The sequence below is a fragment of the Carassius gibelio genome, chromosome A20 (assembly GCF_023724105.1).
Source record: "Carassius gibelio isolate Cgi1373 ecotype wild population from Czech Republic chromosome A20, carGib1.2-hapl.c, whole genome shotgun sequence".
Classification (NCBI taxonomy): Eukaryota; Metazoa; Chordata; class Actinopteri; order Cypriniformes; family Cyprinidae; genus Carassius; species Carassius gibelio.
Window position 1 is genome coordinate 23,095,431 of NC_068390.1, and position 25,473 is coordinate 23,120,903.

General features: G+C 38.5%; 5 protein-coding genes and 1 pseudogene across 5 annotated transcripts; 2 read left to right on the forward strand and 4 right to left on the reverse strand.

Annotated features, from left to right (window-relative positions):
- Positions 1-1,000: 1,000 nt before the first annotated feature.
- LOC127938026 (gap junction Cx32.2 protein-like) lies at positions 1,001-3,245 on the forward strand. Its single transcript, XM_052534391.1, has 2 exons — positions 1,001-1,233; positions 2,201-3,245. Exon 2 carries the CDS (start codon positions 2,207-2,209, stop codon positions 2,942-2,944), a length of 738 nt encoding a protein of 245 aa, XP_052390351.1. The 5' UTR covers positions 1,001-1,233; positions 2,201-2,206; the 3' UTR covers positions 2,945-3,245.
- Positions 3,246-3,502: 257 nt separating this feature from the next.
- On the reverse strand, positions 3,503-6,899 carry LOC127938027 (gap junction Cx32.2 protein-like). The gene is made up of 2 exons (XM_052534392.1): positions 6,828-6,899; positions 3,503-5,306 (listed from the first exon to the last, which is right to left on the reverse strand). Exon 2 carries the CDS (start codon positions 5,270-5,272, stop codon positions 4,577-4,579), a length of 696 nt encoding a protein of 231 aa, XP_052390352.1. The 5' UTR covers positions 5,273-5,306; positions 6,828-6,899; the 3' UTR covers positions 3,503-4,576.
- A 7,582-nt stretch (positions 6,900-14,481) lies between these two features.
- Positions 14,482-16,671, reverse strand: LOC127938102 (gap junction Cx32.2 protein-like). The gene is made up of 2 exons (XM_052534512.1): positions 16,544-16,671; positions 14,482-15,835 (listed from the first exon to the last, which is right to left on the reverse strand). The coding sequence occupies exon 2, from the start codon at positions 15,811-15,813 to the stop codon at positions 14,956-14,958; it is 858 nt and encodes a 285-aa protein (XP_052390472.1). The 5' UTR covers positions 15,814-15,835; positions 16,544-16,671; the 3' UTR covers positions 14,482-14,955.
- Positions 16,672-17,365: 694 nt separating this feature from the next.
- Positions 17,366-19,640, reverse strand: LOC127938154 (gap junction Cx32.7 protein-like). Its single transcript, XM_052534582.1, has 2 exons — positions 19,525-19,640; positions 17,366-18,535 (listed from the first exon to the last, which is right to left on the reverse strand). The coding sequence occupies exon 2, from the start codon at positions 18,513-18,515 to the stop codon at positions 17,619-17,621; it is 897 nt and encodes a 298-aa protein (XP_052390542.1). The 5' UTR covers positions 18,516-18,535; positions 19,525-19,640; the 3' UTR covers positions 17,366-17,618.
- Positions 19,641-20,342: 702 nt separating this feature from the next.
- Positions 20,343-22,834, reverse strand: LOC127938621 (inactive hydroxysteroid dehydrogenase-like protein 1). The gene is made up of 4 exons (XM_052535341.1): positions 22,456-22,834; positions 21,900-22,345; positions 21,011-21,229; positions 20,343-20,923 (listed from the first exon to the last, which is right to left on the reverse strand). Exons 1-4 carry the CDS (start codon positions 22,673-22,675, stop codon positions 20,852-20,854), a joined length of 957 nt encoding a protein of 318 aa, XP_052391301.1. The 5' UTR covers positions 22,676-22,834; the 3' UTR covers positions 20,343-20,851.
- A 31-nt stretch (positions 22,835-22,865) lies between these two features.
- The window catches only part of LOC127938578 (protein broad-minded-like), a 44,540-nt pseudogene continuing 41,932 nt past the window's right edge, over positions 22,866-25,473 (forward strand).

Here is a 25,473-nt window from a genome sequence, read left to right on the forward strand (position 1 = left end):
ACATTTTTAGAAACAGCCAAAAAAACATTGTATGGGTCAAAATTATTGATTTTTCTTTTATGCCAAAAATCATTATGATATTAAGTAAAGATCATGTTCCATGAAGATATTTTGTAGATTTCCTACCGTAAATATATAAAAACTTAATTTTTGATCAGTAATATGCTTTGCTAAGAATTTATTTGGACATCTTTAAAGGTGATTTTCTCAGTATTTTTATTTATTTTTTTGCACCCTCAGATTCCAGGTTTTCAAATAGTTGTATCTTGGCCAAATATTGTCTGATCCTCATAAACCATACATCAATGGAAAGATGATGCATAAATCTCAATTTCGAAAAACTGACCCATAAGACCAACCTTTTTGGAAATGATGTGATTGTTTTCGCAGTCTTTCAGTTGTGATATAAAAGATTATCTGAGGGATATATAAATGGATGTTGAGGGTGAGGAAATTGTTTTAGCACAAAATGTGTGTCCTTTCATTTTGTGTTTGTGTGTTTTATTGAGTGGGAACAACCATATCTACACTGTACAACACCACATCACAGAACCCTAAGAAAAAATCCTGTTTTCCCATTTTCTCCCATAATTATGATTTCTTGGAGGAATGTTAGAAATAGCTGTGGTGTAACTGTACATGACAAGTAAAAATACAGTAGGTCAGACATGTTAACATGTAACATGAAACATAATTGTATAAACCTATGATGACTGTACAAAGCGAAACCAGCATAACATATTGTTATGATCATGGGCTTGGATTGCATCTTGAATGCTTTGGATTACATAAGATATTATTTTCAAACCGAATTTGCAAAATGCAAACTGTCTATCCCTTTAACATTGTGTTTATGTGTTTTTGTGATTTTGAAAAACACTGTCTGTGGAAATGACTGTTTCATCACATTTCTCATGATCATGTGGGAGGTGACTTTTAACATTTGTTAGTTTCATGTGTTGCAACATCTTGAGTCAAAGCTGGACAATGTAAAGGTCGGTGTGATGTAAATCTCTTTGTGTGATTCTAGACAGGGAGTGAGTACGTGCTTGTTGACCTGAAGTGAAATGCAGATGTTTTATTTTGTGGGTGGACTCTATATGAAAGCTACACTTATAAAAATTACAAACCTTGTTGAAGATCAGAACATGAAATTCTGAAAGCTCTGATATCATCTTTTCACCTGCACACAATTAACGAACAAGGTTCACTGGACCTGTCATCATATAAAAGGTAGGATATGGAATTAATTCAACTATTTTGTTAATTGATTTTTGGAATTATTTTCTTATGACACAACAATCTATTTGCTTATATCTGATATATGTCAAATATTTTAATTATGCTGACATTGTGCAAATTTTTCTACTATACTGCCAGTAAAACCCATATATTTGCTTTTATTCTAAACTCAATTTTACAATTGAACACCTAAGGAAAAAAAGTATATCTATATCAGTAAATCACGATATGTGTATGTGTTTATACATATATATATATATAAATATATATATATATATACATATATATATATAAATATATATATTTATTCTAAACTCAATTTTACAATTGAACACCTATGGAAAAAAAGTATATCTATATCAGTAAATCACGATATGTGTATGTGTTATATATATATATATATATATATATATATATATATATATATATATATATATATATATATATATATATATATATAAATATATATATATATATATACATATATATATATATATATATATATATATATATATATATACACACATACATACACACACACGCACATGCACACACACACACACACACACACACATACACACACACATACACATACACATACATCCTGCCGTTCAAAAGTTTAATAAGTCAGTATATTAGAATGATTTCTGAAGGATAATGTTACACTAAAGACTGGAGTAATGATGCATTGCATCACAGGAATAAATTGCATTTTAAAATTAATTTAAATAGGAAACTTCTTTAAATTGCAATAATTTGATAAACGATTTTAAATATCATAAAATAATATAAAGTAATTAAAACATTTACATAAATATTAAGGATTAGAAAATACATACTTATACTGCCATATTCATAGAGTTATTTATTTATTCTATTTTAATCATTCTTATAATTTTTAATATGTAATTCCAGTTCTCCCATGTCATAGTTTCCTTCAAAATTTTCTAATTTCCAGGCCAGAATGGGCGACTGGGGATTCCTCTCCAAGCTTTTAGACAAAGTGCAGTCTCACTCAACCAATATTGGGAAAGTGTGGCTGACGGTTCTGCTGATCTTCAGAATAATGGTTCTTGGCGCTGGCCTGGATAAAGTCTGGGGAGATGAACAGTCAAGTATGGTCTGCAACATCAACACTCCTGGCTGCTTGAACGCGTGCTACGACCACATCTTCCCCATTTCCCACATGCGATTCTGGGTGCTCCAGATCATCTTTGTGGCCACGCCAAATCTGGTCTACCTCGGCTACGTTCTGCACGTCATCCACAAAGAAAACAAACTGAGGCTGCATTTACAAAACCAGGAAGAGAAAAGTGGTGTAAAACTGCTCAAATACACTGATGACAACGGGAAGATTTATTACAAAGGGAGCCTGCTTGGTTGCTATATGCTGAGTATCACTGTGACCATTTTGTTTGAAGCCGGGTTCATTGTAGCCCAGTATTATTTAATCGGTCTTTGGATGCCCACACAGCTAGAATGTAAGGTAGATCCTTGTCCTGCAGTCGGTCTGCATTGTTTTACATCCCGTCCAACTGAAAAGACCGTATTCATTGTCTTCATGCTCATTGTGGCATGTGTGTCTTTAGCTTTAAATCTAGGAGAGATATTCTATCTGATGGGTCGAAGAGGGGAACACAAGAAGAGGACACGTTTAATGGATGAAATGCAGAAATTAACCCCCACTAAAACATTTTGCTGAATGAAACTGTCTGAAATGACATCATTTCCCTTAAAGCTTACTGCATCTACTAACTTTGTAATGTCAGCACTTTTTACTTCTTTAATAAACCATAATTGTATTGGTTTAAGGAAACAAATGATGCGTTTTCTGTAATACAATTTTAACTATAGTGACATCTACTGTAAAAATGATGCATTTGATTTATAACTGTAAGGGGTTTGTATTTATGTAGCACTGTGGTCCTGTGAGGCATGACACTTCATTCTGCTGTATGTCCACACATGTAGCGGAATGACAATAAAGCTGAACTTGACTTGAAGCAATTATTATAAACCCACACATTTACAAATCTCCACATATTATAACTTCATTACTTCAAGGACCCCTGAATGTCTTCAGTCCCACTTTTCCAAACAGTCTTGCATTTGGAAACTGACTACAACTGACCACTTTAAAAAAATACTATACCTACCACAACAATCATTAGAATGTTAATGCACGTTTATGATTTTTTATATTTATGTTTATGAATTACTGTGAACAAGTCATGTGTGCAAATATAAATAGGCTACACATAAAAAACGTGTTGTTTATAAGGTGCAAAAGAAATGGTTAGACCTTTCTAAATATTGCAAGGGGGTTCAATTATCCTATATTAACCAGGAAAATTCTGGGAGACTTTCCACCGCTGGGGGGCGTTTGATGATTAAAAATAATTTGAACAATTATTTTCAATGACACCTCAGACAGATTAATACAAAAATTTGCCATGACATTTACTCATTTGTTTATTGTATTTGTACGTTAACACGATGGTGAGTATACGATTGATATGTTTGGATCTCCCCTTTAATTGAAATTAATAAAACTAACATTTCCTAATATCGCCTTCAGCCCACACATCATTAGCTGACTGAGCAATACTTTAATATATCTTAACAAGAAAAAAATTATAATATTTACAAAGGTTTTAACACATTCATTTAACTAATGAAAACAGTTCATGATTAAAAGCAGAATCTCTCTCTCTCTCTCTCTCTCTCTCTCTCTCTTTCAGCTTATTGCCTTTTTCACGGGTCGCACGGTTAAAAAAAATTATGTACAAGTGCTAATATTCTCATGAGCTATGCTATTATTATGAAACAAATAATGTCATATACTAACACTGCTCTCATATAGTTACATGTGGTTTGCTTTAACCAAATAGAGAGAGAGAGAGTTACTATATAATGAAAATATGTAGTGTGCTACATAATGAACTGTTGTCTTAGTGTTGTATGACAATTCTACTGTAACACAATTAAAGCATCACAAAAGTTTATAAGAAGAGATAAATGATAGGTCATATGACAAGTTATTACATTAATAAAGGTTAAAAGTCCATATAAAATTACCTGAAATGCCCTGTGGCACCATGCAGATGTACATCAACATTCATTCTGGAGCAAACATTGTTCAAAATACATATTATCATATCACAGCAAAACATAAACTGTGCAAAACAAAATGATCACAAAATGGCTTGAATTTGAATACCCAGATCTTAAAGTCATGTAGCTCTTGGAAGAGCTTAAAACTTCAAACATGGTCTTTTCAGTCTTAAGTTTAGGTAGACTTTGAAGGTCCGTTTAAACCTTGCGAGAACGTCTTTCATCTGTTCATCTGCTCACGATGTCTCTTTGACCTGCGGCAAATCAGGTAGAACATCTCAACCACGTTCAGAAGCAGAGAGATACACGACACCACCAGCATGAAGATAATAAAGATGGTTTTCTCTGTGGGACGAGACATGTAACACTCGACCGTATGAGGGCAAGGAGACTGGGAGCATTCAATCTTAGGGATCATTATGAAACCGTAAATATAATACTGGCCTACAATAAACGCAGCCTCAAGCAAGATCTTAGCAAACAGGCTGGCTAGGTAACTACCTAATAACTGACCCTTGATTATAACTTTACCATGATCGTTAGTGTATTTGGAATGTTTGAGGCCTTGCTTTTCCTCATAGCTTTTAATCTGCTGTCTTAGTTTCTTATCTTTGTGGAGGATATGCAGAACATGACCGAAGAATAGAAGTGTTGGAGTGGACACAAAGATGATCTGAAGTACCCAGAAGCGAATGTGGGAGATTGGAAAGGTGTGATCGTAACACACGTTCGTACAACCAGGTTGCTTAGTGTTGCAGATCATTTTTGATTGTTCGTCGCTCCACACCTTTTCAGCCCCAGCTCCGAGGACCATGATCCTGAAGACAAAGAGGACAGTGAGCCACACCTTCCCAATGACCGTGGAGTGAGACTGCACTTTGTCCAGCAGCTTGGAGAGAAAGCCCCACTCTCCCATGCTTGTGCCATTTGTATCTTCTCTGCCTGGAAAACTAGGAGAGAAAGACAGCATGTTAAGTAAAGTCAGGCTTACCCCAAAAAATATATTTATTTATTTATCATCCCATCATCCAAACCCTATATGACATGCAAAAAAAAAAAATATATATATATATATATATATATATATAATTTCTTCGTATGTTTGTCTTGTTTTCCAGTATAAATATTTAAACATTCTTAAATGTAAGCAAGAGACGCTCAATGACTTTTAAGTCATATTAAGTCTTGTTTTCCAGAAAATTGTATAAAAATTAAGCGAGTTTATGCAAAAAAAAAAAAAAAAAAAAAAAACAGCAGTGGGGTGAGCAAAAAATAAACTTAATTAACTGTAATATTTCTTAATCCATTTACTTTTTTTCTTTCTTGTTTTATGCATAAACCTATTTTGTGATTTTTAAATTTTGATAAATTTTTAGACAAGTCAAGTAAATATATCTTGATTTAAGAATCTGTACAAATTTGTTATGGAAAACAAAGGCCAAAATAAATAAGAAAAATTTGTTTGACAAAAAGAGAAAAAAAATATATAATTTATAAATATAATTAAAAATAGGAAAACTATTCACAATTCTTGTAACTGTGAAAAAAAGCAATGGTGAGCTTAGAATTTCTTTTTCTAAAAAACCTTCAAAAAACAAACAAACACAAACACATGCTTGACACCAGTTTCAGTCTTTAAAATGTACTTCACATAATGTGATTCATAGTCACTTTCAAGTAATCAAATTCCAATTAATTAATAGTTCTCCCAAAATTTAAAGTTCATCTCAACACTGCATGGATTTCTTTCTTCCATAGGTGAACTTTTAGTCATTATTCAATAACCAATAGTTGCTGATTGCCATCAATAATGCCATCAAAAATTAAAACGGTACTTTATTTATTTTTTTACATTTGCACAGGGGCCACGTGCGAATTTCAGCAGATAGGCAAGATTATCCTAGAATAATTAAATAATTATGTATTTACCAAAAAACCTTAGCCACAGTACTTTTGTGGACTGTGACAACATTTAGATTTTTCAAAGATATGAACATTCAAGGTGCAGTGTTAAAATGAATTTGAATTGAACATTATACATTTACTTAGTAAAAAACAGTTTGGACTTTAGTTCAGTTATGCTAAAGGGGGAAAAATAATCATAAAGGCATCTTTAACCATAAGCAATTCTAGACATTCTAGGCAAGTAATTACATTTGTGTTTTAATTACAAAGAGAAAAGAATATGTAACTAATTAGCAAGCAGTTGTTTCAAGATAATAACTGTTCTAACAATGTGAATGACTGACTTTTCCAATCTAGCATTCACTTTGAAAGAGTGAATGGTTAACATTCAGCAATCACCAAAATATATCTGTATATCAGTACAATTTAAAACTATTAGATTATAATTAGTTTTTTTTTTTACCTGTTTAGAATCCATAACTAAACTTCACAATATACAATTTCACATATGAATGAGCAAACAGATAGATCCATATGCAAATGTAAAATAAAATCTATATTATTACCTGTGACAGCTTGTGTTTCAGTGCTGTGCTGACTGTGTTGCTCAATGATTAAGTGGCATGTGTCGGGTGTAAAGATTGAACTTCAGTGCAAAAATGAGCACCAAGTTAATTATTAATCATGCTAGAGAATCTAAGGGCATACTTATGAGACAAGATCTCTGCACCTTTGTATTCTCACATACTCATGTGTATATAAATAGATAAAAAACAATAGTTCAATTTATTCACAAGAGGTTGATTTGTCATTGTGATTCATAACATTAATGAAATTTCTGAACACAATAAAAAACTGAAGTAAAACCGCTCTGTTTTTAATGTTTCATCATGAGAGAAGAGAACTGAATAAATATTCCCTTTGCATGTACAAGGCAAGGAGCTTTTTATAACATAATGAATACTTGATTTTTAGTGCTTCAGGGTATTTATCATCTGAGCTATTCTATGCTATTCTCAGTGTCAGTTAAAAGAACAGTGATAAAAATCAGCAGCGTGGTCATATTTGAGATATGCAAGAACAACATCTATCAACGTAAGGATACTGTGACTGTTAATGCAGCTTGCAGTGCAATACAAAGAGGTGGAGCAGAAGTCAAAAAATGCCTTTTGTGTGCATTTATACATGATTTTTATGTAAAAGCACTGGCTCTGCATTCATTATGTAAATCTGTACAGACATGGTAAAACATTCTATGTCTTAGAGGTTAAGAGCAATTACTAAGACATTTATTATATTTTAACAATTAAAGCTGTGGTAGGGAACTTTTGACGCTCTAGCGTTTAATAAACAGAACTGCTTGCGTCTTGCGGAAGAACATTGTAGCCGGATCTACTTCTCTCTGTTTATGTCTATGAAGAATCACAAAGGTACTGGGTTACTCCGCTGCGGTACCCCCGAAGCATCTAAAATAGTCCGAATATACACACTTTTTATAGGTGTACCCTAGTGATTCAGGACAAGCTAAAAACACGGTTTGGAAAATGCATTCATGGTGTACTCGCTTATTATATACATTTTTCTACATTTTGAACACAAACAAAGTTACGGACCGCAGCTCTGATTGGTTGTTTTTTACAGGGAGCGGATGACTTTCAGCAAATGGCAATGGGAGCACTGGGAGGAGCCAGAGGAGCTTGATTTTTTTCACATGCACTTAATAAAGGTCACATAACAGGAGCTGTTTTTATTGACTTTCGTAAAGCCTTCGACACAGTGAATCATCAGATTTTGCTAAACAAACTTAAATCATTTAATTTGTCTTCATCTGTGATAGAAATGCTTTTTTCTTTTTTGACAAACAGGTCACAATCTGTTAAAATTAATCATGTAACATCTCAATCTTTAATTTGTGATACGGGTGTTCCTCAAGGCAGTATTCTTGGACCTTTGCTTTTTCTTTTATATATTAATGATCTCCCTCAAGTGTGTAAATATTCAGAATGCTTACTGTATGCTGATGATACTGTGATTTTTTTCTCTGACTCAAATGCTGATGCTATAAACTCTAAACTAACATTTGATCTTCAGTGTTTACATGACTGGTTAAATAAAAACCATCTGACCATCAATGTAAAAAAAACTGAATGTATGTACTTCCATTCACCCAGGAAAAGTCTTTCTTATGCTGACCCTATTACTTTTGCAAATCAAGATCTTGTCGCGACAAAGACTTATAAATATCTTGGTGTGTTACTTGACACACACCTTTCATACCGGGATCATATTTCTGTTTAAACAAAAAAACTGAACCAGAAACTTTTTGTGTATAACAAGATTAGACCATATCTGTCTTCCAATTTGGTCTCTTACCACTAAAGAAATTACTGAACCAATAGCACGATTATACAATCGTGCTTTTAAAATCCACAGTAATCTCCCAAAATGGTCCCATCATTGCATTGCATTGAAACGCTCAAATGCACTGACTTTTCAGCACTATATAAATAGTCACACTATTAAATTTTATTTTCAAATTCAAAATGCTACTACATCAACATTTGACGCAATTCATCAATCAGACAATAGGAGGCCAGTACGCCATACTAGGTCAGTATCACAGGCATTCATACCAGTCCCTTCATACAAAAATAACTATGGTCAGAAATCCTTTTTTTATACATACACAAAAATTTGGAATGATATTCCACATCACATAAGAAAAATACCATCTGTTACAGGTTTCAAAAAGGCATACAAACTGTTTTTACTGAACAGTTACACTTGTGTTCCCTTTCGATACTTCACTCATACTGCGTATGGGGAAAAGCTCCTTTTTTCCTCGATACTGAAGCCTTTTTTCAATAACGCAGTGCAACTGCACTGCCATTGGTTTAATCTGTAAACTTTTTTAAACCAATGACAGCGCTGCGTAGCTGCGCGAGCCTGTGGCGATGCAGCGCGCCAAAGCCCGCCAGAATGGGCGGGGCGAATGACTATATAAGCAGGCAATCGCCAGAGGAAATCAGATCTTACTCCTTCAGCGACGACTTCACTTCGATGGATCTCTGCTGAACGCCTTTGCCTGGAACGAGCTCTCGCCGTCAAAGAGGCACTGCAGCGGACCAGCTGAGACCGCCGACCGCCTGCAGCGCCGGCGTACTCGCAGACAGCCGCTCTCAGCGCCGATCTCGGGCCGCCCGCTTCCCGCTTCCGGCCGCTTCTCAGCGATCTCCTGCCGCCATCCGGCGATCCTAAAAGAGCTTTTTCCAGCGGTTTTCACCGCTCTAAAAGAGCGTTTCTAACGCCGTTTTAACGGCGACGGCCATGCCGCGCCACAGCTGTGGCACATGCAGAGCCCCTCTGCATGAGGACGACGGCCATGGTGAGTGTGTTTTCTGCCTGGGTAAACCCCATGCTGAGGCTGCACTCACTGAGACTTCATGCTGCTTTTGTGAAAGCATGAGTCTCGCCTCTCTGCGCTCGCGGATTGCTTTCTTTAATGAAAGTAATCCCGCCCCTCGCGCCCTCCCGTCTTTTTCCTCCCGCGAGCCGGCCAGGAAAAGACAGCGGGGAAGAGGGGCTCAGCGCCCGGATTTGGGTGAGCTCACGCCGGCTCAGCTCCCGCGTGCCTCACCCTCTCCAATGAGAGAGCCGTCCCCTGTCCTCTTCTCACGCCCAGAGCAGCGTCCCTCGGCTGAAGCGAGCGACCTCGTCTCTTTTGGCGGATCGGAGGACGAGCCGCTTGACGACTCCATGTCACTCGCGGCTTCTGAAACGGAGGACTGGGCCGGCGATTCTGACCCCGCCCACCTGCCGTCACTGGAGCCCATCGCCAGAGCTGGGATGGATGCCGAGCTTCTCCGCATCCTCTCCAAGGCCGTTGAGGAACTCCATTTGGAGTGGGCCCCCCCTGAAGAGCCGACACGCAGCAGGCTGGACGAGTGGTACCTGCCAGGACGCCGCCAGGCCCCCCGCCAGCGACCTGCCCCATTCTTCCCTGAGGTTCATGACGAGCTGACAAAGTCGTGGCGCGCCCCCTACTCGGCCCGCCTACGCACTTCCTCTGCAGCTCTCAGCTCAGTAGATGGCTCTCAGGAGAAGGGCTATGAGCAATTGATTTGGCTCTGCACGCCACGAAAGCCACGGCCCAGGCCATCGGACGATCCATGGCCAACCTGGTTGTGCTGGAGCGCCACCTCTGGCTCAACCTAACAGAGATTAAGGAGAGCGACAAAGTGGCCTTTCTCGATGCCCCAGTCTCTCCATGCGGCCTCTTCGGACCAGCGGTAGAAGGGTTTACAGAACGCTTCACTGCAGCACAGAAGTCGTCCCAAGCCATGCGACACTTCCTGCCCAAGCGCTCCACCTCTGCCCCGAGTCGCCCCAGGACTGCGCCGACTCAGCACCAGAGCAAACCTGCCCCTTCTACCCCCCAGGCGTCACCCCCTAAGGAGCAGCACCCAGCTCGCCCCACTAGGCGCGCTAAACCGCCTAGACGTCAGGGCCCCCGGCAAAGGATTGTGCTGGACCCGACGCCCTCTAAATCCTCCTGATCGTTGGGGAAGAAAGAGGAAGGGGCAAAGTCCCGGCACGGCCGGACCACCCCAGAAGCTCTCTCGCCTGTCTGCTGTGCGACCTGGGCCCACTGTTGTTGCATCCACGCAAAGCGCCGTTGTTATGGCGAACACAATAAATATTTCACATTTTCAAAAAGAGAGCAGTTTTCCTCTTCCACACTCGTCAGTGTTCAGGCCCCTAATCAGCGGTCTGCCATCCGACACTATCCAGCCCCTTGTCACGCGGGCAGAGGCCTGGCAGGCCATCCCCGGAGTGTCCAAGTGGGTGTTGGGGATAATAAAACACGGATACTCACTGCAGTTCGCCCGAAGACCCCCGCGTTTTCGCGGAGTGATTCCCACCTCGGTAGAGCCGGACGATGCTCATGTCCTCCGCACCGAAGTGATGACGCTGTTAAGGAAGGGAGCCATAGAGATAGTTCCTCCCTCAGACAGCGGGTCGGGGTTCTACAGCCGTTATTTCCTTGTCCCCAAGAAAGATGAGCCACTTACAGTGCCTAGGACTCAGGGTCAATTTCGCCAAGAGCTCACTGCTCCCCAGCCAACGTATTACGTTCCTGGGAGCAGTTTTCGACTCCGTCAATATGAGGGCGGTCATATCACCAGAGCGCGCTCTGGTACTTCAGCAGCTCGCGGCCTCTGTCAAGAACAAAGCCTGTTTCCCTCTGAAGTTCTTTCAGAGGATGCTAGGGCTGATGGCTTCCGCCTCCCCAGTTTTACAGCTCGGCCTCCTACGAATGCGGCCCTTGCAGTACTGGCTGAAACTCCGGGTCCCACCTCATGCTTGGCGGCACGGCCGCTTTCGCATCAGGGTCAACCAGGCCTGTCTAGCAGCCCTGGAGCCTTGGATGAACCCTGTTTGGTTCAGTCGTGGAGTACCCCTACAGGCGGTTTCCAGAAGGACGGTACTCTCAACGGATGCGTCCAACCTGGGTTGGGGTGCTCTGTGCGAGGGCAGACCAGCCTTCGGCTCGTGGTCGCACGAAGAAAGCCATCTTCATATCAACTGCCTCAGTGCTGGCAGTAGGCATGGCTACGTACCTAAAGTGCTCTCGACGGCATTCAGAGCACAGGTAATTTCCCTCTCAGCTCTGCCTCCGTTGTCAGGTGAGCGAGAGCTGGATTTACTCTGCCCAGTGAGGGCTTTGAGAATTTACATTGAGCGGTCACAGCCGTTCAGGCAATCTGACCAGCTTTTTGTCTGCTTTGGTGACCGCACCAAAGGGTCTTCGGTCTCAAAGCAACGCCTCTCGCGTTGGATAGTTGAAGCTATCGCTCTATGTTACTCCTCTATGGGCCTTGAGTGCCCCATAGGAGTTAGAGCCCACTCTACTAGAGGGATGGCCTCTTCATGGGCCTGGTCTAGTGGTGTCTCTATCAAGGACATCTGTGAGGCGGCCTGCTGGTCCTCGCCGTCCACTTTTGTCAGGTTCTATAACTTGGATATCCCGACCTTGCATGCTCGGGTTCTTTCGGTTTGATACGACGGCCTCTAGCAGACTCTGTCATCATACCACCTCCAGGGAGCTAGCTCCCTCTCAGCAGTGTAGCATCAAGGGTTCGATGGCTCCGGCCCTCTCACTTATCCTCTGGACCCCAGGGTGTTCAAGTTAAGTCTTGTCGTTCCCTACCGTGGCACGGCGCGGTTGAATTCGTTCCCCATACGCAGTATGAGTGAAGTATCGAAAGGGAACGTACTCGGTTACGAACGTAACCTCGGTTCCCTGAGATACGGAACGAGTACTGCGTTATATGCCGTGCCACGAGGCTGCGGGTTCAGTGTCGTCGCTTCAGTCGTATGACCTGATTTCCTCTGGCAATTGCCTGCTTATATAGCCATTCGCCCCGCCCATTCTGGCGGGCTTTGGCGCGCTGCATCGCCACAGGCTCGCGCAGCTACGCAGCGCTGTCATTGGTTTAAAAAAGTTTACAGATTAAACCAATGGCAGTGCAGTTGCACTGCGTTATTGAAAAAAGGCTTCAGTATCGAGGAAAAAAGGAGCTTTTCCCCATACGCAGTACTCGTTCCGTATCTCAGGGAACCGAGGTTACGTTCGTAACCGAGTACGTTCATTAATTGTTTTTAAATTGCCCTAGTTTTGTTTGTATCTATTTGTATTGTTGTTTTTAGTTCTTTGTATTTGTTTAGCTTATGTTTAAAAGTGTTGTTTTTCTTTTCTTTTTATGTTGTAAACTGTGTTTTATGTTTTATGTTCTGCAGGACAGGAACCTGCTGGAAACCAGTTTTTAAACTGAGTCAGGCCCGTTTAAACTGTATCTCAATGTTACTTTTTAACCTTTCCTGTATAATAAATGAAATGAAATGAAAAACAGATTATCTGTCTCATATTCTACTGTTAGGACATAATGACAGGTTTAACAAATATGTAAAAAATATATTTTTACAAAAGTTCCCTAGTGCAGCTTTAAGCACTTGATTGCAGTCAGGTTAATTCTAAAGGGGGGGGGGGGGGGTGGAATGCTATTTCATGCATACAGAGTTTTTTACACTGTTAAAGAGTTTGATTCCCATGCTAAACATGGACAAAGTTTCAAAAATTAAGTTGTACGTTTGAACTTCCTGTTTGTCACAAGTTTCGGAAAGTTTTTTTTCGAGTATGACTCTGTGTGACGTTAGATGGAGCGGAATTTCCTTATATGGGTCCTGAGGCACTTCTGCCGGAAGAGCGCGCGCTCCCGTAGAGCAGAGCAGAGACATTCACTGATCAGAGCGAGAGCGAAATGTCACAAAAGAAGTGTGTTTTTGGTTGCGAGGGCAAGACAACCCTGCACAGATTACCAAAAAAAAAAAAAAAAAACATTAAGGGACCAGTGGACGGAGTTTATTTTCACAGAGCATCAACGGATTTGTGAAAGTGTTTTTGTTTGTTCCCTGCATTTCGAAGATGATCTCAAGGCCCAGTCTGACGACGGATTTGCGTATCGTTTATTTCTTAAGGATGATGCAGTCCCAGCGAAAAAGGGTCACGATAGTGTGTTGGAACCGCATGCGGTGAGTAAAACTGCTTCAAATATCTCTGCCTCCTTGTTAGTGCGTCCGCCTCCCATGCCGGAGACCTGGGTTCAAGCCCCGCTCGGAGCGAGTGCGAGGAGCGTCAGAAAGGACCCGGGAGAGAGGGTTTACATAAGCAAATATATACAGTTTCAATACATACCACATAGAGACGTCCTGCTGTAGTCTTGCTGCTGCTGCTCTCGTTCAGTTTCAGCCTCGGGATCTGATTCTGGATCATAAATAAACGGCTGAATCTGACTGTTAGCCATGGTTTGTTTTGGATGATGTTTTTTTTCCTCACGGTAATGTCACAGTTTCTAGCGCTCTCAACGCAAAAGCCTACTCGTGCTCGTGATTCTTTAGCTCCGCCCACACGTCACGCCTCCAGCGGCTCGTGTTTTTCCGAAAAAAATCGGCACAGACTATTTTTCTCTTAGAAATATAATAAAACTAAAAACTTTTTGGAGATATGAAGGATGCAGTACTACTCTATAGGTACTCAAGATTAACAGGAGATTGATTGGAAATGAGCATTTCACCCCCCCTTTAAATATTGTTATTTTACACCACAATGTTTTTTTGTTTTTTTTTTACTGGAGAAGATATCCAGCGAAAAAAGAAGCCTTTGTTGATTTAAAAGTTTTATTTCCAATAAGGATATTGTTATTATGTTTGTTAAACATCACTGACACCAGTTTACATTCAGAAAACTAATTACTTTAAATTGGTTTCATTGTAATGGAAAATATATAAAATCACAACATCACACAAACAAGACATGAAGACAGTGCTCAAGTCACTTACTGACATATATTTACACACAATATATACAATCATAAAACAGTAAGTTTTTTTTTTTCACTGTAGTACATCAAAACTATCCAATAAAATTTCAAACATGCATTGTGCCCAAAATAATCATAAAATAATTAAATAACACACTCCGTTTGAGAAGTATCATACCAATACTTTTTTTTCAGTGTATAAATACTGGACCTTAAGCTAAGAGCAATAGAAAACAAATGGTAGAGATGTTTCTCTAAATGTGGCAGATTGGTGACATTTCTGAGAAAAAAAATAAAATAAAATAATCTAAATCTAATTGTCTTCCATCATTTTTTCTTTTTTCGCCCCATCCAGGCTTCCTCCAAGACTCTGTCCGCTCTCATAATGCTTGTTCATGATGTTTTGCTTCAAAGCGTCTTCAGAGGTCATCCAGGATGATGCCAGACTTCCAGGTTTTTTACCTGTAGTGACATTATGTGCCCGTCTCTTGCTGGTCCGGCATCTGACCCTGGTGCACAGCAGGTAAAACACCTCTATGACATTCAGCACCAGAGACACACAGGCTACCACTAGCATAAAGATGATGAAGATGGTCTTCTCTGTTGGACGAGACATGAAACATTCTACCGTGTAAGGGCAGGGGGATTGGGAACATGTAAACTTGGCTACCATTACAAAGCCGTATAAATAATACTGTCCGACAATGAATGCAATCTCCAGGATGATTTTAAAAAACAGCTGGGTTAGATAGCTGCCGAGCAGGTTTCCTTTAATTTTGACATGACCTCTGTCATCTGTGTATTTGGGTGCCTTCAACATGTGGCCGTCGCCAAGATTTAGTATTTTCTCTCTGAGTTTGTTCTCTTCGTGAATGACCTGCACCGCATGACCCAGGTATACCAAAGTTGGAGTGGATACAAATATGATCTGCAAGACCCAGAAGCGGATGTGCGAGATTGGGAACTGCCAGTCGTAGCACACGTTCTCACAACCAGGTTGCATCGTATTGCAAACCAAATTAGATTGTTCATCACCCCAAACGCTCTCCGCCGCTGCTCCCAGCACCAGGATCCTGAAGATGAAGAGGACACTCATCCATATCTTGCCGATGACGGTGGAGTGCGACTGTACTTTGTCTAATAACGACGAGAGAAATCCCCAGTCTCCCATGTTTCCTGTTGCTCAGACTTTCCTAAAAAAAAAAAAAAAAAGGATGACAAGAAAACATGAAATACAAGGTCCACTTTAGGTCTAACATAATAAATAAGCCTTTGAATGATGGTCTTCATTAATGGTGTACTCTTAATAGATTAATATACTTAATAATTAATAGCCTACGGGAAAAAAGTTCAGTTATTGTGCCCATAAAAAAAGCAAAACATGAAAAAAGAGGTTATAACTAAGAAGTATCATCAATAAATTAATTAATTGTAAATTTGATAAATTCTATATAATCTATATAATGAATAATCGCATTACATTAACATATATGTTGCTGGCAAAATATTAAAATAAATGTTTAACAAATTGAATTATCAGAAGTTTTTTACTGTATCATGGGTAAATAACTAGATATTTCTGAATCTTATTCACTAACCAAACATCTGTGATTACTGGTAAAACATAAATATTCAAAAACTCAAAAGAATGTTACTTCAAATACTTTAAAACATTTACCATATTAAAACGTACAATGTTTTAAGGTAAAGAACAATTACTAAGATAAATAATTAGTTATTAGTAATTAAAGGCTTAGCCTGATTAGTCGGATTAAAATGATTTATATATTCTTAAATATTGTTTTTTTACACCACAAGGTAAATAACTTTTGTACATACATAAAACTATGTATACTTTACAAACATATATAAAAACAGTGTTTTATTGATTTCACACTTACCTTTAGTGAGTTGCACCTCTTCCTTTTAGAAAGTAAGCCGCATATCAAGTGATAGCTTAGAATAGCTGAACCTTGATTTTTGGGCTTTATTGAGATTGCATAATAGCCGAAAGTGGAATGCTGTTACGTTGTCCAACGGTAAAAGAACAAGATCTTGAATGCAAGTACACAGGAGTGCCACATTAATGATTGAAAGGCTTCAACAATAATTATACTTATGTCTACCACACAACTACAGCATTCCAACTAAAATAATAAAGCATCTATTAATTTTTTTATGTAAATTATATATATATATATATATATATATATATATATATATATATATATATATATATATATATATATATATATATTGTTTTATTATTTATTTACTTTTTATTTTTTTATTATTTTTTTTTATTCAGCAAGGATCCAATAAATTGTTAAATTGGTCAAGATCTATCGCACTAAATACATTTATAATATCATCAAAGCTTTCCATTTCAAATAAATGCTGTTCTTTTGAACTTTCTGTTCATCAAAGAACTGGGGGGAGGGGTCATGATTTCCACTAAAATATTAAGCAGTACAAGCAGCAAATTAGCTTTAGACTGATTTCTGAAGGATCGTGTGACACTGAAGACTGGAGTAATGGCTGTGGAAAATTCAGGAAAAAATACATTTTAAAATACATAACATGTAATTATTTACAATTGTAATAATAATTCTCAATGTCACTGTTTTTGATCAAATAAATTTAGCCTTGAGTTTTTTTATTTTTAGCCTTATTTTATTTCCCCTAAATACCAAAACTGACAGAAAAAATTACAAAAACACAGCTTACAGGCACAGTTTGAAGCTTTACTTTTATCAAATCTTTCTACAGAGTACAATTTCCAACTTAAATGAGAAAAAAAGCAAAAACAAACAAAAACAGAAGAACTTTCAGCAGTACATTATTGATTTGTTAAACAGAGAGAGAGGGTCATAGCGTGCTTGAAGTTGGGGGTCTCGACCATGCACAAGTCACTTGGATCAGTTGCTGTTTGTCAAGCTGACCGTGTGAAAGCCATTGTGTACAGAGACCTGCTGATCAGATATGGACCTCTTGCCCGTCAGCACTATGCTCCTCTGAAGCCACACTCTTAGTTGCCTCATTGCCAGGTTCCCTCCTCTGAAGCTCCAGCTCACGGTTCATCCAGTTCTGAACCACCTGATCTGTTTTTTTGAAGTCCTTCCGGTTCACAACCGGGATCACGGGTGTAATGGTGTAGTCCTTTTTGTGGCTGAGACACTCATTGATCTTCTTGACAAAAAGATATAAGATCTCAATCACATTTAGGAATAAAGAGACACAGGCCACCACCAGCATGAACCAAATGAAGATGCTTTTCTCAGTAGGCCTTGACAAGAAACAGTCCACCTTGTGAGGACATGGAAAACGGACACAGACGAATTGGGCCTGAAGAGTGAAGCCATAAAGGTAGTACTGGCCCAAGATGAAACCCACCTCTAAAAGTATCTTGCAAAGCAAACTCAGAATGTAGCTTCTCAAGAGACACCCCCGAATGCTGACCTTCCCATTGTCCCTGCTGTACTTAGGGAATTTGTAGCCTTTCTTGAGGAACAGATTGATTTGCTCGTTCTGAAGCTCTTTCTTCATCATCTCTCTCACTTTCTTTTCCACATGTATGACGTGGACGACGTGGCCCAGGTAGGCCAGAGTAGGTGTGGACACCGAGATGATCTGCAGCACCCAGAAACGAATGTGTGAGATGGGGAACGCCTGGTCGTAGCAGACGTTCTCGCACCCCGGCTGCTCTGTGTTGCAGATGAAGTCTGACTGCTCATCGCCCCAAACTCTCTCGGCACCGGCGCCAAGGACTAGAATCCTAAACACAAACAGGACGGTGAGCCAGATTTTTCCCACCACCGTTGAGTGCGTCTGGACTCTATCCAGCAGTCTTCCGAGAAAGTCCCACTCGCCCATCTTTAATGTTAATTGAATTCCTGAAAGAAAAGCCATTATTATTAATTGGACAGAGCAGTTCGACTGCAATTTATATGCAGTGATGCTCATCATTTGTTCTCACATACTTTATGCAAGCACTATTGATGGATTCAGAAATGTTTAGCATAAAGTCAGGAGGCAAACCAGGTTCTTTTCCATGATGTACATGGGAACCAAGGTTTTTGTGCGGAAAACTCAAAACATTGATAGTGACAGTGGCAGTACTCTTTTCCGTCTTCAAGTCAGCTTGGTGTTTTTTACAGTCTGCATAAAACTGAAATTTTAAATACTCGTCTGCTTTGGAATTCAGAATGAGAATTACATTTCAGATCATTATGTAATTTTTTGTGAAGTGTTTTTTTTTTTACCTTTAATATGGCATTGCTGATAATACAATTTGTAAAGAAACAAACTATATGAAATTATACAAATGCAGAATAAAAGCATTTACACAAGTTACACAACACAAGGTTACGTTAAACAATATTCTTTCTTTCTTTAACATTGTTGTTCAAAAGTTTGGGGTTGATAAGACTTTTTTATGTTTGAGAAAGAAGTCTTATGGTAATCAGTTGTTTTTTTTTTTTTTTTTTATCAAATAAGCATTAAAACAGAAATACTGTGAAATATTGTAACAATTTTAAATAACTATTCCAGAATTATATATTTTTGAATATTGTATTCTTGTGACGGCAAAGATAATTTTTTTTCAGGATCATAACTCCAGTCTTCAGTGTCACATGATCCTCCAAAAATCATTCTAATATGCTGATTAGCTGCTCAATAAACATGTTTTTATTATTATCTAAACAGTTTAGGTGCTGCTTAATTTTTTTTTTCTGGATTCAGAATTGATTTAAAATATACATTTATTTTGAACAATTATAAATCCATTTGCTTTCTTGACCAAAAACCTTGGAACAGCAGTGAGAGAGAATATTCTAAGCATTTCAGTGATGAATAACAAATAAACACTCGCTTCGCTTACCAAATATAAGAAGACGGAGAGGAAGTTTCACCCGCTCATCGAGGGCTCGAAGAGAGATGTGTATAACAGTTTTTGTCTAAGCCTTCCTCTTCCTATCGAAGAGGCAGCTTCTGAACCAAAACAAAGATTATCACATTATCAGTGTGTAGACTCCGAACAATTTTCAGCCTTGACATCTGGAGTTGGGAATATTTATCACATTCAGGTGGGTTTCTTGTGCAAGTCTATATGGCATGCATTACATAGGCTAATAGCTTTTATATATTATACTTTACATCTCTGCACTACTCCCATCTGAATATCAAACATATCTGTTTTCAAACAGGTTTCCTAAACATGCTCCATTCTCTAATCACCACAGTCCTGGGCTGGCCTGAACTCATGCCACTGGTTGCAAGTTGGGCATATATACTTTAGTGTGAAAATTTAAATTATTTTTAGATTAAGCAGCACTGACACACCTTTAATTCCATCTATTTATAAAATAATTTCCATGCTGTATTTCAGTTTTGATATTATCGTATAAATCCATTGCTGAAAAAACGTCCTATTCATGGTAAATGTATGGTAGTTACTTCTGTTAATATGAGTGAGATTACGTGAGTAAAGTGCATTGTGTGTTCCTGGCAGAGGAGACACAACATTTGACTTTATCTACACTTTCAAAGATAATACTGGCTGTCAGCATAACTGGAGCTTATACAATGGATTGTATAAACTCTAATCATGCTGACAGCGTATATAAATCTCAGACTTTTATATATTACAAAATAATTTAACAACATTGAAAATCAAAAAAATTTCATGTAGTCTTTCACTAAATTGCATTGATTTTTATTGATAATTTCATAGTTGCAACAACCAAATGTGACACACTGCAATAACCAAACACTAGCTATATAATGGTACAATGAAGATCCATTACTGAGTATATCTAGTATATTTAAAAACACTTGGAATCAAAAATAAATATTTAATTTACAAAACCTTTTGTGCCCCCCTAAATATATGAATCTGACTTTTGCAAAATTCATATTAATGGGTTAAAGAAAAACATAAATAGTGCATAAACATGATAAATTTGTCAGCATGTTCCAACCATTTAAACCACTTTTGTGCAAACATATATACTGAAAAACTGAGGCATTTCACTCAGAACTCAGTATGAGGGAGTAAAGGGACAGGGGGAGTCGTTTTTTAAATTATTATTATTAATCTTATTATCTTAAACAGTTGAATCACTTATTTATTCTAAGCTTAGTCAAAATAAACTCTGCAACATCAGTTTCATGAACCAGGTCCTTCACATGGAGGGGAAACATCCCTGTCAGGTGGCTCTTGTAAAGACGCGTGATCCCAGCATCCATACCCACTCTGGTATGCACTGCACCAGTCGAAACTAGAAAAAGAATAGCATAGGCTTACTAAATATACATACCTTGCTTTATAAAAAAAAAAATACAAATTTCTATGATTGATTGATTACCTGTATGGTGTGAGGCCAGTATCCTGTGGTTCGGTGAGAGACACCCAGAGTTGAAAAAGCATGCCTGGCATACACTTGTGGGCTTGGCACCAGCCACCCAGCAGGACCAGTACCCTCAGATCCTTGAGATGAGACTCGAAAAGGCAGCAAACTCTGCACAAAGACTCCTCGATGACCATATTCATAGTGCAGAGAGCGACTGAAGTTATCAAGAAAAGCCTGTGGGGAATTAAACAAAGAAGAATCGTAAAAAAATCCATCAAGAATATACAGGACATAGAGTGCTGCAGGGATGAAATTTTTGTAGGCCAAAACCCAAGAACAAGTTGCATTTTAGCACTTCTGGTTCCTTGTTTTTTTTTTTTTATTATTGTTAAATGCCTGAAATAAGGTCTATGGTTAATACAAGCTCAAGTTATTGGAAAGTTTTATTTTAAAACATAAAATACACCAGTACTACCCCCAAGTGATTTTTAAAAAGCTAGTTGCTAACAAGTCATGGCTACACAGGTTGTCAGTGACACAAAACGTCATCAAGCCAAACTGGTAAACTCATCTACTCACTATTCTGATTTTACAGCCTCACTGTTTTTATTGTCACACTCTTGCAAACATTCAGAAAAAAAAAAAAGTAAAGACTGAATTGGAATTTGGAGACGTTAAAGTTGTGTGACCGTAGTATAATTCATTTATGGCCTATGTTTAAATTTTAGCAATTGTACTTAGGTTTCAAAATGAGGATTATCATGATTAACCACATTTTTTTTGGTCAAGGAGGTTATTTTTCACATTAATCCAAAAGCCAACAGAAAAATCCTATTGGGATTTTTTTTTCAGGAGAACAAAGCACTGTTTGAATAGATAAGTCAACATCAAGCAGAGATCTGACCGTAGATGCAGAAATAGCAGCTTTTCTGGAAGTCGGACACAAGCATCTCCCAGCGGAAATGTTGACCACTGCTCCTTTTCCCCTTTCCACCATAGCAGGCAGAGCCAGGCGGGTGACAAGAGTGGCAGCTACTATATTTCTATTGATAGTATCCCACACTACAGATTCAGAGAGGTCCGTAAAGTCTTGAGAGAGGTCGAGAGACCCATCCAGGCTGTTAACAATGAATCCAATATCTTTACTGCTGATGGCATCTTTAATAGGTTTGCAGGCCGAGAGCCCTTGACTGAAATCAGCTTCCATTAAACTGGCCTCTACCCCGTAAGTGTCTGAAATGGTTTTGGCAGTGCCAGCCAAGTTACTGATGTCACGGCTGATCAGAATTACACAGATGCCATGCCTTGCCAGTTCCTCTGCATATGCTTTTGCTATTGCCTCTGAAGCATCTATTGAAAATCAAGGGAAAAGGTAAAAATCAGTATGTGGTATTATAACATGTATTAAGTATGAGTGAATTAGACAATGAAACATGATGATTATTCACTTTTAAACCTACCACATACAAGCGCCCATTGTCCATATTGCTGACTAAGATCTCTATGGGACACAAGACGAGGAATAAAATGAAGCCTTATCAGGCTATAGCAGTCCCTCATGAATATCACAGCCTTGCTGACTGTGTAACAAGCACCCACAAGCGCGAGGGTTTCCACATAACAACTGCATGATCTGGCAATTTCTCGATACAAAAGCTGGAAGCTGTCAACAGCGGCCATTAAAAGCTGAGATCCGTACAATTAGGTACTTTAAATTAGCAGCCAAAAAACAACAACAATCTTTTAGATTCAACGAGTTAATTTTAACTCAACTAGCTTGACTATGTTTGTTAATACGAGTGCTATTTCACCAGATTCTCCTCTTCGGTCTCGTCACGTCAAGTGAATCAGGAAAACAAAAAGTCACGTGATACACTAGCGTCACGTGATCAACACTAGCGTCTTCAGTCAGCGTCAAACACTTGCTAACTTCACCTCTCTTCGCGTTTCTTTGGTTTTATCGTAGTTATTTTTGCAGATGCGCTATCGTAATCTTTGCTAGACATGGAATACATTCATACATTCGTGCCGTGAATCGTATTGTTTTACAAATAACGGGTGTTTTATGGCGGATCCCTCAACTCAAATGGCTTGTTTCCATAGAAACGGTACTGTTAACGGATGCTAAGCTGACTTGTACAGAGCTCTGTGTTTTATGAAATGTCCGATTATGAAATATTTCTAATGTTATGGAAGTGACGTATCTCATATGTTTGGACATGATGTGAAATTATTTCAGGTAATGTTTAAAACTTCCTGTGAGCAGTATGTGGAATATACATTTTTTTTATGAGAAAATACAAGCTTAAATGCCAACACTTGAATTCCGAACATTTAAATTTTAAGTAACGTAAACTTACATAATATTAAATGACATAGCTAGCGTAAAATGCTTTACTCCGATTTAGGGATATGATGTAGTCTAGATAATATTATTAGTGCACCTATATTTAATATTTTAGCTATATTAGTTAGCCCTGTGTGTATGTACCAATCAGATTTGACCGCTTTACATGTTTCTTATGATTTGGAAATGGCTCTAATGTGCAAAATTAGTTTTATTATAGGCATGTAAAAATTGTGGTTACACATGATTTCACATTTATTTTTGTATTTCTGTTCCTGTTTAGTGGATTGAGTGGGATACTGAATGAAAAGCAGCCAAAAAGTGTGCAGCATACATAGAAACTCCATCAATACTGTTTTAGACTTATTCCAGGAATCTAAACTTTGTGGGAATATATACTGAATAGAGTTTGTATTATTCCCACCACTGTTACTACAGGTCAAACACATCTCACTTCACACCTTGTTTTTCTAAGCATTGGATCCCAAATAGAAAAGAGCTGATCACACCCCTGAGAAGTGATGTCTCAGTTCTCCAGCGAGGATGAGGCAGTGCTCCAGAGCCTGCTGCGAGAGCTCCTGAAAAGTGTCAAAGAGAGAATCTCAGGAGCACCATCGGTGGAATGTGCCGAGGAAATTCTGCTTCATTTGGAGGAAACTGACAAGAACTTTCACAAGTAACAGACATGTCTCTTCCAGTACATGTTGAAGGGATAGTTCACCCAAAAATCTAAATTATGTCATTAATAACTCACCCTCATGCCGTTCCAAACCCGTAAGACCTCCGTTTATCTTCGGAACACAGTTTAAGATATTTTAGATTTAGTCAGAGAGCTCTCAGTCCCTCCATTGAAACTGTGTGAAGTACTGGTGATCCGAAAACGAATTCAACCGGTTCTTGACTCGTGAACGAGTCAATGTTTTGTTCATTATCTGGCTCGGCTCGGTGTTCATCTTCAGTTCTCTCTTCGAAGCAGTTCAGTCAGTGTACTGTTTCAGTACATGAATTACTCCGGGAAATTGGTTTGTTTTAACTCAGAGGGAGTGTCAGCCACATTAAAAAAGTTAACAGCTTATGTCATTTGTGGATTAATGTGTATTGGAGACGTGAACCGTTTAAAATGATTCAGTTAGATTTGGTGAACTGGTTCAAAAAGATCTGATTACATCGAATTATTCGTTCGTGAACCGGATATCACAAACTGCTTTGTTTTGAACTGTCTTACAACAGACACGGAAGAGAAGAAAATGCTGAATAAAGTCATAGTTTTTGCTATTTTGGACCAAAATGTATTTTCGATGCTTCAATAAATTCTAACTGACCCTCTGATGTCACATGGACTACTTTGATGATGTTTTTCTTACCTTTCTGGACTGTTCACACAGCTCTCAGACTAAATCTAAAATATCTTAAACTGTGTTCCGAAGATAAATGGAGGTCTCACGGGTTTGGAACGACATGAGGGTGTGTCATTAATGACATAATTTAGATTTTTGGGTGAACTATTCCTATAAGACTGATTGTGATTACTGTTTGATTGATCTACTTTCATAACCTCCCTCTGTTTTTCAGCTATGAGTTTGTGAAGTATCTGCAAGGGTATGTAGAGAGCAGTTTGGTAGCGGTTATAGAAGAAGAGACTGAGAATTTTACCAGGGGTGATGGTCATGCTGTTGGGTCCGTGCAGGACACCCAGGTTCACGCTGTTAGGAAGAGGACTAGGGACTCCGCAAAGTATGTGTTTTTAGGATTCCTGTGACCTTGTGTTTCTTGATATGATAAGATGCTTTTGTGGACGTTTGCTCACTGCATGATGCAATACAATGAGAAAGTCTAATATAGAATATTTTTTTAGAGAAATTCAATTTCGGCTGCTGATTCCATATTAATTTTCTCCATAAACATAAAAAAAATATTTCAATAAAAAGCTCTAAGCCATGAAACAAACCAACCATCTCCAGAATTAATAACAACATTACAGTATAAAAGGCTCAGGACTGTGTATTTAATGCCTTTCAAAAAGCATGGGAAATTATATCAATGGATCGGCGACAACAATAGGATATTAAACTAATTTCAAAATATTATATAAACAATATATAAGGTTTTCTGCAAAATAATCTACAGTTTA

Bases quoted from the DNA above. Each gene is read 5' to 3' on its own strand.
- LOC127938102 (XM_052534512.1), bottom strand. From the start codon at position 15,813: ATGGGAGACTGGGGATTTCTCTCGTCGTTATTAGACAAAGTACAGTCG.
- LOC127938621 (XM_052535341.1), bottom strand. From the start codon at position 22,675: ATGGCCGCTGTTGACAGCTTCCAGCTTTTGTATCGAGAAATTGCCAGA. The intron at 22,346-22,455 runs GTAGGTTTAAAA...GATTTTCAATAG, and splicing joins ACAATGGGCGCTTGTATGTG to ATGCTTCAGAGGCAATAGCA. The intron at 21,230-21,899 runs GTCAGATCTCTG...AATTCCCCACAG, and splicing joins CTGCTATTTCTGCATCTACG to GCTTTTCTTGATAACTTCAG.
- LOC127938154 (XM_052534582.1), bottom strand. From the start codon at position 18,515: ATGGGCGAGTGGGACTTTCTCGGAAGACTGCTGGATAGAGTCCAGACG.
- LOC127938026 (XM_052534391.1), top strand. From the start codon at position 2,207: ATGGGCGACTGGGGATTCCTCTCCAAGCTTTTAGACAAAGTGCAGTCT.
- LOC127938027 (XM_052534392.1), bottom strand. From the start codon at position 5,272: ATGGGAGAGTGGGGCTTTCTCTCCAAGCTGCTGGACAAAGTGCAGTCT.